The sequence below is a fragment of the Colletes latitarsis genome, chromosome 2 (assembly GCF_051014445.1).
Source record: "Colletes latitarsis isolate SP2378_abdomen chromosome 2, iyColLati1, whole genome shotgun sequence".
In the NCBI taxonomy this organism is placed as follows: domain Eukaryota; kingdom Metazoa; phylum Arthropoda; class Insecta; order Hymenoptera; family Colletidae; genus Colletes; species Colletes latitarsis.
The window spans coordinates 28,304,355-28,317,528 of record NC_135135.1 but is presented as its reverse complement, the minus strand read 5'-3'; the positions used below and the strand labels follow the sequence as shown (position 1 = coordinate 28,317,528).

General features: G+C 42.0%; 1 protein-coding gene across 2 annotated transcripts in view; it reads left to right on the top strand.

The window, feature by feature from the left end:
• The window catches only part of LOC143351486 (tyrosine-protein kinase Dnt), a 113,632-nt gene extending 102,278 nt beyond the window's left edge, over positions 1-11,354 (top strand). For both annotated transcript variants that reach the window (XM_076783023.1, XM_076783022.1), the window contains 4 exons: positions 4,977-5,133; positions 6,605-6,872; positions 7,176-7,362; positions 8,044-11,354. In XM_076783023.1, the coding sequence (XP_076639138.1) occupies positions 4,977-5,133; positions 6,605-6,872; positions 7,176-7,362; positions 8,044-8,292 (861 nt within the window). In that variant the 3' untranslated portion in view covers positions 8,293-11,354. The remainder of the gene's footprint in view (positions 1-4,976; positions 5,134-6,604; positions 6,873-7,175; positions 7,363-8,043) is intronic.
• Positions 11,355-13,174: the final 1,820 nt, after the last annotated feature.

Genomic DNA, 13,174 nt, shown 5'->3' with positions numbered 1-13,174 from the left:
GCGACTCGTGCACCGACACGAAGAAACACACGGAGCGAAGTGTTTATACAAACGCAAACCACGCACGTCAAGACGCGAGCTAGGGCTGATCTTAAAATGTTTGCGCAGACTCTAAGAGCTTGCGGTTCTAATCGCACCGACAATATTACTTGGAGACTTTCACTTTGTGCTCGACGATTAGATAAATTATATTCTCGATAAACCTTTTAGGGTTGTTCACGTTACTTGGGGTTCGTCGAATTAATGATTAAATCGAACGTTTCGAACGGAGGTTAATTATTGACTTATATCGACGTCTATTACGAGGCTGATTAACTGTTATTATTAGAGTTTGAATGTGTATGCATTTATGGGTGAAGTACAGAATGCACTTAATATGCAAAAGTATAAGAAATACGCAAGATACGAATTATTGTATTCAGGGGTTGAAACAATCATCTACGAAGCTCCCATTTCGTTGATTCTATTAATTGATTCATAATAGAAATTCAGTAATATTAATTGTCCAATCCTTATGGTACAAGCTAAAAAGGGGGTCCGATTTTACGTAAAACAATAAGTCTGAAACGAAGAATAAAATTTGTACGTACGGTGCTTGGTTTTGCAGATAAATGAATACGAATTAATTGGCGCGTTCGACCATTCATCGTTTTTTCTACTTGCGCGTCTGACCATCGTAGTTCTTTCTACTCGCGCTGACGTTCAAACTCGATTCTCTCGAAAACTAAGCCCAGTACGAACGAATTTTATTCCAAAACAGACATCGTTATGTCTGTATATTGTATTGTATATTTTTTATCGGTAATATTAGCTTGTATAAGCGTAACCACAAATTTTACAGAAACTTGGCTATCGCTATCGCTACGTTTCGTCCCTTCTTGCTCGTTTTCGCGTCGCCTTCGAACTCACCCAGTCATGTAATCCGGGAACGTCTTATCCCTCCTGTAAAACGATACGCTTGAGATCCCATTGCTGAAGAAGAAGTCATTACTGTTCCTGTCTACCGGAGATCTTCAGCGCGAGAACAGACGCGTTTCGCTCCTGATTTTCCCGATAGACGCCCAACACCGTCCATTCTGTCGCCAAAACGAGACGTCTCCTGGTTTCGAAGACTTTCGAAAATAGAACTTCGTTAACAAAAACTTTTTAACCATTTTGGTTAGACGACAATCGTTGTTTACGACTGAAATATTTTATGTTTTGCGTCGATAACACGATATAGTCAAGCGTCTGTTGGAATCGTTTCGAGAGCTTATTTCTAGACAAGAAATAAGGTCTAATGATTAATTCATGTAAAATATGGCGACGTTCTAGAAAGCGTAGTTTTAAATTATTTAAACAACTCGTGTTCCTGTTCACAGAAGTTCTAGAGGGAATTATGTAATAGTATACAATATACCGTAACAAGGATAGTATTAACAAGCTCTACACATACTTCGCACGCTATAATCTAAGGATTAATGGATCGAACTGCTGAAAGACTATATTCTAGAGTATGTTAACGTTAACAACCGATCACCCTGGACTGAAGATTAAACCTAGAGAACAGGGTACGACGACCTTTTCAACGCACCACGTATGTTTAAACTCCCACGCTGCACCGTACGAACCAGTCGAACGTGACTTGATTCTAAATCGATTTTAAACAGTGTTCTTATTCCCAAAATGAAGTAGACTGTGCTAAGAATATCGTTTAATTGGACTTTCGATACTTTTCTGGTCGGATCTTTTCATCTATCAAAACTATTAAAATATTGGAATTTTGGACAACGAAATTTTTATTCGAATCACCTTTTATTCAGATTCACCTTCGATTAAATCAAAAGGATCTCGATTGAAAATATTAAATCTAAAGGAAAAACTATATTTGATATAAAATTCGATCGTTTTGGCCCATGCAAATCGATAGTTTGGGGTCATAAGGTTGTACCTTTTAACAAATAACGTTAAATAAATACATAAAAATACCAGAACGTTGAGCAACGAAATTTCTATTCGATCGAAAGTGGACCCAAGTGTTGGTCGTTGGAGGTTTAATGGATTCCCGTCTGTCGTCGATCTTGGTCTACGAACGCTTTAATCGAGTTAAATCGAAAACTGTATTATTAATTCCGTGCATCGTGTCGAAAGTTGACGGTGGATCGGCTCTTAGCGCGAGACTGGGGACCCCGGTTGTCCCGAAAATGAAGCTTTTAAAGTGCCCGGTCCGGTAAAACACACGGTCGGTGTTTGACGAGACCCTCTCGCTAAATAAATCGAATTGCTGGTTCGTGCGCATCCGGCAAAAAGTTCGTTCCCGGCACCGTTAAATCAATAGCGCGATTGTGATTGTATAAAAGCGATTCGTCAGTCTACATTCATTACAACAAAAACATTCGACGCCGGTTGGATTTCGCTTCCCCATTCATTTTACGCGGCAATTACGAATCTGTTTCTTCTGCATCTCTTTTTTTTTTCTTCTTCTTTTTTAACTAATGCCAGTACGCGTCGTTAATTATGCAACGAACGTTGCCGCGATCGCCCAGGGGAGGGGGAGGGCAGCTTTATTTTTCCGTCTGTCGACGAACGATAGCGTTGTAATCAATGGCGGCGAACAAACACTCGTCGAACGATAGCGATCGACATCGAGTCGCATTTATTAGTCATTTTCTGTTACTACGGTTGGCACTTAGCGTTTTAGTTACTATTTCCATAGTTCTTCGAAGCTCCCATCCGTCGTGGAACCCTCTGTTTATAATATAAGATAATTGAAATAAAATATTCTGTTTTCTGAAAATTTATTTAAATGGACGGTTTTATCGTTCGAGATTCTTTGCAATATTCTTGGTATTATGTTTCAGATTTGACAAGGGTACAAGGACCCAATAAGTTATCCATTATTTTATAAATTTTGTCGATTAAACTCTCAGAAAAGACTTTGAGTAGGAATATTTTTTAATTTTTGTCATCTTGAAGGAAATTTTATATGGAAAATAACATCAGTGAAAATGTCCAATTGTTCCTGACGCTTGTATCAACGAACGTAGGGACAAAAATCAAAGATCGAGAGGAACAAGATGGATTCTCGCGAAGGGAGAAGAGAAATGAGAAACACGAGAAAAAACGTACTCGACGAAGGTAGGCGTCGACGACGAAAGCCGGGAAACGTAGAGCGAGAAGAAAAGCTGCTTGAAAACGGAGTTTTTTTTTTACGACAGCGTAAATAAGTACGGCGTTGAAAATCGCCTACGTAATAATTACAGTGTCCGATAAGCCGTGGTATTAGCATTTGCATTCTCACCAAATGCTACTGTAATCCTTGCTTGCATGTTCTCGAATCGGTTCCGCTCGCTTCCATGCGTTCAAAGAGGGTACATGGCTGCAACCCTTTGTATCTTAAACCCGAGGCCTCGCGTGTGCATTAGCTTGAAAGGAAACTTGGATTTTAATACAAATTTTTAATAAATTGTTTCGCCTTTTTCTGAAAATTCTGCATAGTTTCGAAGATACAAGTATTCTTCTATTAGAAACCTTTGTAAATATCGATTTTTGAGAAATAATAAATAAATAAATTCTAAAGTTTGTCTGTTTGGATTTTGGAGATGTAAGTTTTTTGAAATTAAAGGTAGCTGAAATTTTTATTTTTATTCGGAAGCATCTCCCAGCTTTAGTAACAGTAAAGATTTCGACGCGTATTCCTTCACGATCGTCAAAGGGGAACAATAGTCAAGTTTCAAGTCTGTCAAATGTGGTTTCAGAAACTTGTGCCAGGAAATATTAGTTTAGACGATGCACCGCGTTCCGGAGCGATCAAAGGCAATAGATAAATATGATTTACGAACAGCAATTGCCATAAATCGTCCTATCGCTACTGGATAGCTCTCAATTAAGTTTAACGTTTCCCAAACATATATCGCTGAATCGCTTTATCGACTTGGTAGACATCCAAGTTCTGCATTTACACTACGAAAATAATTTTCTCTTCGTTATTTACCTAATATATTCTTATACCTGAGTCATCTCACCAGATTTATTATTATAATTGAATATGAATTTATTAGCTTTACAAATATATTTTTGTATTTAGCTGGCCTTGACCGTCGTATTTCATTTCCAGGCGTTAAATGCGTTTCGCGAACTGATTTTTCGGGGTCGTGTGTCTTCCGGGGCAGAGATTTTTTCTCCGTAGGATCTAGTGCGCATGCGCGAGAAGCAGGGGACGCGTACGCGTAGGCGCGTGCAAATAGAATGGGAGGGGCTGTAGGCAAAACTCCGGAAAATTGAAATTAATGAATAACCGAGCCTTTGCTGGCTCCCGGCTTCGAAGGCTTTCCCCCGCAGCTTCCCAGACGCGGGAACCGGCGGAAAACCGACGAGGAACAAAGGGGAACAACGCGCCGCCACGACGAGAAACGACGGAAGCGGTAGCTGGAAGGGGGAGGAGAGAAGAAGGTTCTGGCGGTCCTTTTTTTCTCTTCTCGTCCTTCGGGGACCTCGCGAGAGAGCTCCTTTTCTCGTCATTCTGTTACAGGCGACAAATGCTTTTTTAATGAGTTCCCCCCCACCCCACGATGTTGATAAATTATGCACAGACCGAGTGTGTGCGACGATTTGAGAGCTGCACAAACTCTAACTCTGCTAGTAAGTTGAGATATTTGATGCTTTTGAGACACTAGTTGGTCGAATCGAGAAGCATGTATGTACCAATAAGTGGTCGATCGAGTGCTTGTGAGAAGGACTAGTTGAGAGTGGCCCTCTGCCGACGAGCGCAGGAGGTATCGCCACAATAACGATTAATGTTTTACGGTTGTATCGTGGTACTTTGAGAAAAGTGTTTGGACGTTTTTTATGCGTTTTGCTCATCGAAATTCTTTTCTCGAAGGACACGATTTACATCTAGAAGTCTTAACTAACCGTTAGTGAATTATTTGATAATTCTTATGGTGTTTACAAGCGTTGATTTCAATGCATCGATATCGTGTCTTGTTAATTTATAGTCGACCGATCCGTGCGAGAAGGCCAGGGCGCTAGCTGTGTCGAGCTCGGCATTGTACTGTCGCAATCTCGTGCAGGAGGGCACGTTCGGCCGCGTTTACAAAGGCACAATGGAGCTGGCTGGCCGAGAACAGGAAGTCATCATAAAGACAGTGACAGGTATTTCGACATCACTTTATACGTATATGGAAATTAATTAAAATTATAAAAATTCTAGTCTCTGGAAATTGCATCCAAAGTATGTTATTTGTCTCCTGTGAAATGTTTCCTCAAAATTAGTTATCGTCGCATATAACAGTATTGGTGATTTGTTTGATGCAGTTCAAATGTAGTAAAGTGTCGTTTAAACACAGACGAGGTATACTAGTAGACCTTTCACCTTATGGACTTTCGCGGCCCAATCTGACTGCCATACCGACCTGAAAATTCGGAGGTGATTTTAACGTCCTCTTCTCATGGATGGCGGTCAGTTGAGAAATTATTCACTGAATTAGCAATAATGGACAGACAGCTGTAGTGTATGCGTAAATACATGTAAGTTGACTATGGCGAATGGATTGAAATTCATTACTAAATCTATTGGTAATATTGCGAAAATGGTAATGGGGTTTCGAGACCCCAGAAAAATGGACCGAAAAAATACATTGGGTGAAAGATCTGTGGTTTAAATAATAATTACATTCCCGCGCTACAAAAGAGTGCCACACCACCTAGGATAAAACATCCAAGTTTGTCGAGGAATGGTTCCTCTTCTTCGACGCTAGATAGCGCCTTGTCCATGTGTGCTCGAGAATATTATTAATATAAAAACATATTGCATACATTTGCAACGAATGCATAAATGTATTTTAAGATACCGTTATAAGATGGTCTACGAGCGTGGGCTGCGAACCCAGCACCTATATTTTATTCATCAATTGAGTCATTATAATTCTTCTATACTTCGTAACTGGATCTATTTAATTTTATTGATGAATACGATACAACGTGTGCAAAGCATTAAGTGATACTTGAAGGAGCGAGGAAGAATCAGTAACAGTATCGATAGTAATCGATCACAAATACTTGACGCGCCATCTAGCGTCGAAGACAACCAACTGTCTCGACAAACTTGAACGTTCCTAGATGACGGCGTAAGCGTTCATATATTAGCGCATTCTTTTTTGTTATAAACACAAACCATGGACTCTTTATTAAATAGACCGACGTATATAATCTGAAATTAATGTATATTAGATTTAATACGATATGAAACTATGCTATGGTTCAGTCGCGCGGAACCGATTCAGTCGAAATCGGCCACGCAGAACGGAAACTGATGTGTTCGGTCGCGTGGAACCGATGCAAACTGTAGAGATCAGTCATGCGAAACGAAAATCGTCATGTTCGAGCACGCGTTTACAGATTTTAGCAGTTAAAATTGACTGTGAGTCGCGAGATGAGCAAAATAGTTCGCCAAACTAAACGTGACACCAACTTCTATAAGATGCATGGTCTATGTACGTCAATTATTATTTGCAAACGAACTTGAAAAAGTTTTCGATCGAAACTCTATCGTTAGTTTGAGTGTTTCGCGCGCGCAAAGGGGCGGAAGTCACGTCGAACTGACGCGGGAAATTTGAAATTTTAGAAGTGGCGTCGACTTATCAGGCCTCTTTGCTGGTGGTGGAGGGCTCGCAATTGGCGGGCTTAGTGCATGCAAACATTGCTTCGCTAGCGGCCGCTTGCCTGGACAGTTCCTGCCCGTTATTGGCGTACATGAGTACGACTGGCGAGCTGAATTTAAAGTTGTACCTCACCGACGGGAACCACCATCCTGTGACCAGGGATCTCGTGCACGTTGGCGCGCAGGTTGCCAGGGCAGGGGCATTCATGCACGGTCGAGGGCTTCTACACAGGTGATTACCTATATCTCTCTACGCGGTGCACTTGACCGAATCAATTGGACTGCTTCCTGAAGGAAAGAGTCCAGTCGCGCAATTTTTCAGCATATACTCGATCGTTGGAATCGTGGTTGAAACGTATCAAAACTTTATTTAATCTAACTACCAAAGATAATATAATTTAGAATATTCAGACACATCCATTCGTATAGTTTCGTAACTTTATTTTTTTTTTTCTATATTGGGGTTCTAAATTCGTAGTTTAGGTTTGGTCATTAAATTTTTGTATGTTTATGAATTTTTCTATGGATTCTCCAGGGACATCGCTGCCAGAAATTGCCTGATCGAGCCATGCAGTCTTCGCGTGCGATTAGCCGACACTGCATTGGCGCGAGACCTTTTCCCTCAGGATTACCATTGTCTGGGCGATAACGAAAACAGACCCATTCGTTGGATGGCCTTGGAAACTCTCCAGCACAACCAGTACAGCACGGCAACAGACGTGGTACGGTCATAATTTTTACCGAACGCCAATAAAGTTTTGACACTTTACTATCTGCCACGGACAACGACCGATCGGATTCCAATAAAATTCGGTGACAAACGCGACTATTCGCCATACGGAATCGACACGTGGGCACAATCCATCAGATTTTCACGCGTAACGCTTTACCGAATTGCTCGGGACCGGATCGATGCCCTAAGCACGGTCCAAACAATCATTAAATTGATTAACTGGCGGTACATTAACACGATCATTGCCAGATCAAAACCGTATAATATTCTGCAAGATTAGAATTTTGATTTTAGCTTGAGAATTAATTTTTCTTAAATTTATTAAACATCAAAAACGAATTTTCAAGAAAAATCGACAGGCGGGTAATTCGACGAAATTAAAAAATTTCAAATCATTCTGGAAAAATTATTTTCAGTTGTAGGGATCAATTACAATCATTTTTGGTGAATGGACATATCCACGAATTCCTACTTACTTTCGAGAAAAAAATTCTTTAGCAAAAATATAATGTGTGCCCAGAAATTTTCTGTTTTATAAATCTCTTTACTCACTTTAGAGTGTCTTCTCTATTTCCCTACGTTTAAGGATTCTTTGTTATGCCACACAAGGATTTAATAACCATATTTTGAGAGATGATTGCCTTACTGATGAATTTTTTAATATTTTCAGTGGTCGTTTGGCGTGTTTCTATGGGAGCTGGCGACTCTGGGTCAGCAACCGTACGTCGAAGTGGACCCGTTCGAAATGATGGCGTGTCTTCGCGATGGCTATCGATTGGTCCAACCTAGACCGTGCCCCGACGAACTTTTCGCCGTGATGGCCGTCTGTTGGCTAGGTCTTTCCAGGGACCGACCGACCATGCCACAGCTTCTCGCCTATTTGCAAGACTTCCACGACGCCCTCGGCGGGTTCATATAAATAAAAACGTTTCGCGATGTTCCATAAAATCTAATAACTATTACGCGTTCGAACGACGTTGCGTGAAATGTTTACGAAACGATAAACAACTCCAGAGAGGAAGAGAGACTCTCGACAACCGGATTATTCGAATCAACGAATGCAACGAGGACTAAAACACTTTCGGAAAGTATTACGAGCACACGTTGTTCCGGTGGTCCCGGTGTAACGAACGTAGAAACCCTAAAAAAGTCATACGAAACCGAAAAGAGAAGAAAAGCACTGCCCATTCGCGATTATATTGATTATAGGCGACAATACTCGACGCGCTTCGTTTTCGAAATTCCGTTTCGAGGGCATCGGAGAATCAAAACAAGGAAGATCGTCTCGACACGGCGATTCCGGAAGATCGACGCGAATGCATCCGTCCATAGCAGTTAACCAAAGAGGGGGTAAAGAACACTTTGAAGCGCACAACGTTTTTTTATAGCTTGACAGGTAAATGCGTACGCGGCTGGAAATCGCGACGACGCCTGCGACGTTGCAACCGACGCCGCTGCTCGCGCGAACCGGGCTAGCATTCCCCAGGCGTATCTCGAGGACGCTTTTCAGAACACGCGAAACAGAAAACGACGTTTCGAAACAAAATAGAATACCTCTGATTGCAGAGAGAAAAGCTGACACGATCGTGAGTTGAGAATCTTAAGTGAAAATCTATTTCTCCGGTATTAAACTCGAAAACAAAGTAAGAAATACTCTTACCATGCACGAACCGTAAAATATCCTGACTATCTGAGCTTCGAAATCGCGTGAAAAATTTATGAGAGCTTGCTCGAGATTCTTAACCCGGTAGCAGTTTGCTTGTGCAAGCATCGATGTCACTCTGGACACCTGGAAAGGCGACGAAAAATTTCTATAGCAATAAACGTTCTGCCTTCTATTCTAAACTCTGTGCATCGCCATCCGTGTTACGTAACCGTATAGTTTTTAAAGAGCTATCGAATGTTTGTTCACCGTAAAATTACAATTTTGTAATTATCGAGAATATTGTCCAGAACCAAAATCGCAAAGATTTCCAAACAGGTTCAATAGTTTTTTAAAAAAGATTTCCAAACATCTGTCAATTTGTAGAGCTCCGATCTAAGCTGGATCCTTTGATTCGACGTTGGCTCGCTGATCTCGATCGAATCGACGATTACTTTCGACGAGTTCTGAGGCACTTCCTGCCACCTGACTGCGCGAAAGGCTGTTTAATAGTTATTTAGCGACGAATTACGAAGGTGATCCGTAAGTGGAACGACGGAGAGAGCAAAATCAAAGCTCGGAACACGTAGAAATCTTTATTGTCGTGTCTGACCTTCGGTAGGCATATGCTGTTGCGTAAATGGGCGGTCGAACTGTACGTACTCATAGTTATGTATCTATTAGCCACACCGCGCAAGTCACTTTAAATATCCACGTCTCGCGTCAGGTTGCACGAATTATGCAAGCTCGCGACGTCGTGGTTTTCGCTGAGCATTTAACCCTTCGCGATCCGGTATATTCCTTCCTGCTACGCGTCGAGTAAGTCGTAGCACACGTCGTTTACCTCTTTGCACCATTAGTCGGATGCGTGTCCATGTTTTTCCTTTACCGAGATACATGTCCTAGTTATCGACACATTTTGTTTTTAATCGTCACTCTCGATCGCGATGCAACGTTCCGGATATTATTATTTACCTCTGTCGTAACATATCTTTCACTATTTTTTTTTTGCTATTACGAACGTAATAAATTATTTCGATAACAACGTATCGTACGTTTAACGAACGTTCGGTTTTACCAAGGTACGTGTCCTGGTCGTATCTAATCTCGACTTTTGTTAATCGCACGAATAACGACATAGTAATTGTACGAACACGAGCGAATCAAAGGGAACAAAATAAATATAAAAATCGAAAAATGTGATAATAGAACGCAGATGAAGTAAATATCAAAATGTGAATAGAAGAACGGCAAAAATATCATGGAGGTTTCTAATAATCGTAATTAATTGACAGTGTCGACGATCGAATCAGTGTCGAAATTAGGTGCATCGTATCGCATAACGAAGCGTCGATATTATTGTAAATGAGTTTCCAGTAAACTGCGTTCGACGCGAAGCTAATCAAAAGGACAATGTGTCGAGCGTGTCAAAGACCGCATGGGATTAATCAAAAGCAAATGTTCGAACGAGTCCTGTTCGTGTATATTTTGTGTGTTAGGGCTGCTTTTCGAATCGAGCGCCACGCGCGGATCGAGCGACGTCTCGCCTTTGAACGCGCGCACGCGCGCGACGGGGCGACACGGAGGATCGACCGATCGACCGATCGATCGATAGACGCCGGAAAGAGTGGTACGGAGCGCTTCGAAGCTCTCGAAGCGGAGAAAATTCATGAAAAGACGCGAGATGACGCAACGCACACGTTTTAAATGTATCTCGATGTGTAAATGTCGCATGTTCCTGACTACGACCATTAACTCTTTATCGCACTCTCTCTCTCTCTTTTTCGTCCCTACTCCCCTCAGCTCCCATTTACGACTATAACTTCGACATTTATAATCGAAAGCCGAATCTACGGCCTCGACTTCGTAACTATCGCTACGAGCATTCCACTATTAATAATTAATATTACTATTTAAAAGTAAACTATCGCTCGCCACTATTTATTACGACGTCCTAAGGGTTCACTTATTTCGCGAAATCGTCGTCTCTATGATATGTCCGGTATTCGGTATTCGGTATTCGTTAATTCGTCGGATGTCTTTTTTACGATAATTAATGGAGGAACAGGGTAGGCTAGCGCTGCACACTTTTTCGCTATCGCATGTACAATTGGAAAAATGCCTCGTCTTTTCACCGCCATGTTGCCCCTCCCCCCTTACTATCTTTCCCCCCTACTTCTACGAGAGGTTCTACGCACGAAAAAAAAATCCCCACGGCGGAGGAGAGCCTCGATCCCGCCAAAATACCCCTTCGAACGCAACCAAAGACCTCATCGAGAGACAGTTCCAGTCACTGTAAATATCTCTAGCGAATAATAGTGGTGCGCCGAGTGAGTTGATTTGTGCAGATTCTATTATTTCCTACGACGATTTACGGCATTATTTTTCAACGGAAAGTGAAATATACGTGTTAAAAAAAGAAAAAGAGAAGGGCGTGTGCCGATGTCTTTTTTATACCCTCTCGTAATATACTCCTGGACGAAACGATACACGTTTGGACCACAGAATACATTGTTCAATTATCGCGTACACCATATATGGTTCAAGATAAACAGAGATTTTAAACAAATTGTTTTCGAAAGTTCAAAAGACGCTTTTTTTTTGTACGTGGGGAAATCCTTATGGACAGCCATGCCGGACTCTTACCGGCTAAAACCCCAAAAAATCAGGCGCCCAAAGGGTACAGGTGGCCTTGACCCACTTTTGAAACTGGGTCAAGGCCAAATCCGGATTTCCAAAGTGTCCGGAATTTCTCTAAAATGTTGGCGGCCTTGCGAAGAGTGGGAATGATTTGAAGAAGAAAAGAAAGGTAAAAAATGATGATAACAAATAGAATTCTTTGAAATTGTATTGCCGTAAATTTATATCACACAGACATTAATACATATATATCATGTTAGAAATTGCCAGCAACGGTCAGCAGTGATCATCAGAGGGCAGCTGACGTCAGGAGATGCTGGCACAGCCTGGCAGCAGAGATGCCAGATTCAGCACCCGGTGTCCTACTCACACATACCAGATCACGCGTACGTGAGCTCGTTGAGTTTCGGAAAGTCGACAAAGGCAAACTGACACATGCCCCCTGTCTCGATTATTCCGAAGCTGCCCGAAGTACTGTTACGTTGCCACTGTTACTGACTGCTCCTGATTACTGCTTGCTTCTGCTGGACTCTGCTGACCATCGCTTATATTTCTGACAACCTATAACGATTACTACTGACTTCTGCTAACCTCTGTGCTTGTCTCTGCTGAACTTTCCTGACCTCTGCCGAACGCTACTGACCACTGTAGGTATTTCTGATAATGTATAACGATTAATACTTACTACTGCATGCCCCTACAAGTCTCTACTTGTCTTTGCAGGCTTCTGCTTGCCTATGCATGCCTTTGCTGGCCTCTGCTCAACACAGCTGACCACCCCTGATGCTTCTGACATCGTATAACAATTACTACATGCTACTGTTCGCTCCTGCTGATCTCTGTTTGCTACTGCATGCCTCTGCTCGTCTCTGCTGACCGCTGCTGATCATCTCTGATGCTTCTGACAACATATAACGCTTACTACTTGCTACTATTCGCCCCTGGTGATCTCTGCTGACCTCTGCTGACCACCGCTTATATTTCTGGCAACGTACAACGATTACTACTGGCTACTGCCACCCTCTGCTGACCTCTGCCAACATCTCCCGACGTCAGCTGACCATCGCTGACCACCCCTGATGCTTCCGACAACGTATAACGATTACTACTTGTTACTGCATGCCCCTGCTCGTCTCTACTTGCCTTTGCATGCCTCTGCTGGCCTCCGTTGGCCTCTGCTCACCGCTGCTGACCACTGCTGACCACAGCTTATATTTCTGGCAACGTACAACGATTACTACTGACTACTACCACCCCCTGCTGACCTCTGCCAGCATCTCCCGACCTAAGCTGGCCTCTGCCAACATCTCCCGACGTCAGCTGACCATCGCTGACCAGTGCTGACCGTTGCTGACAAATTGTGACGCGATGTAATATAATATAATATGTTTATATGTATTAAAGCGTTGTATAATGTAAATCTATGGCAATAAATGATATAATTTCAAAGAATTCTATGTGTTCTCATCATTTTTACCTTTCTCTTCCTATCGAAATCATTCCCTTAGTTATAAGACAC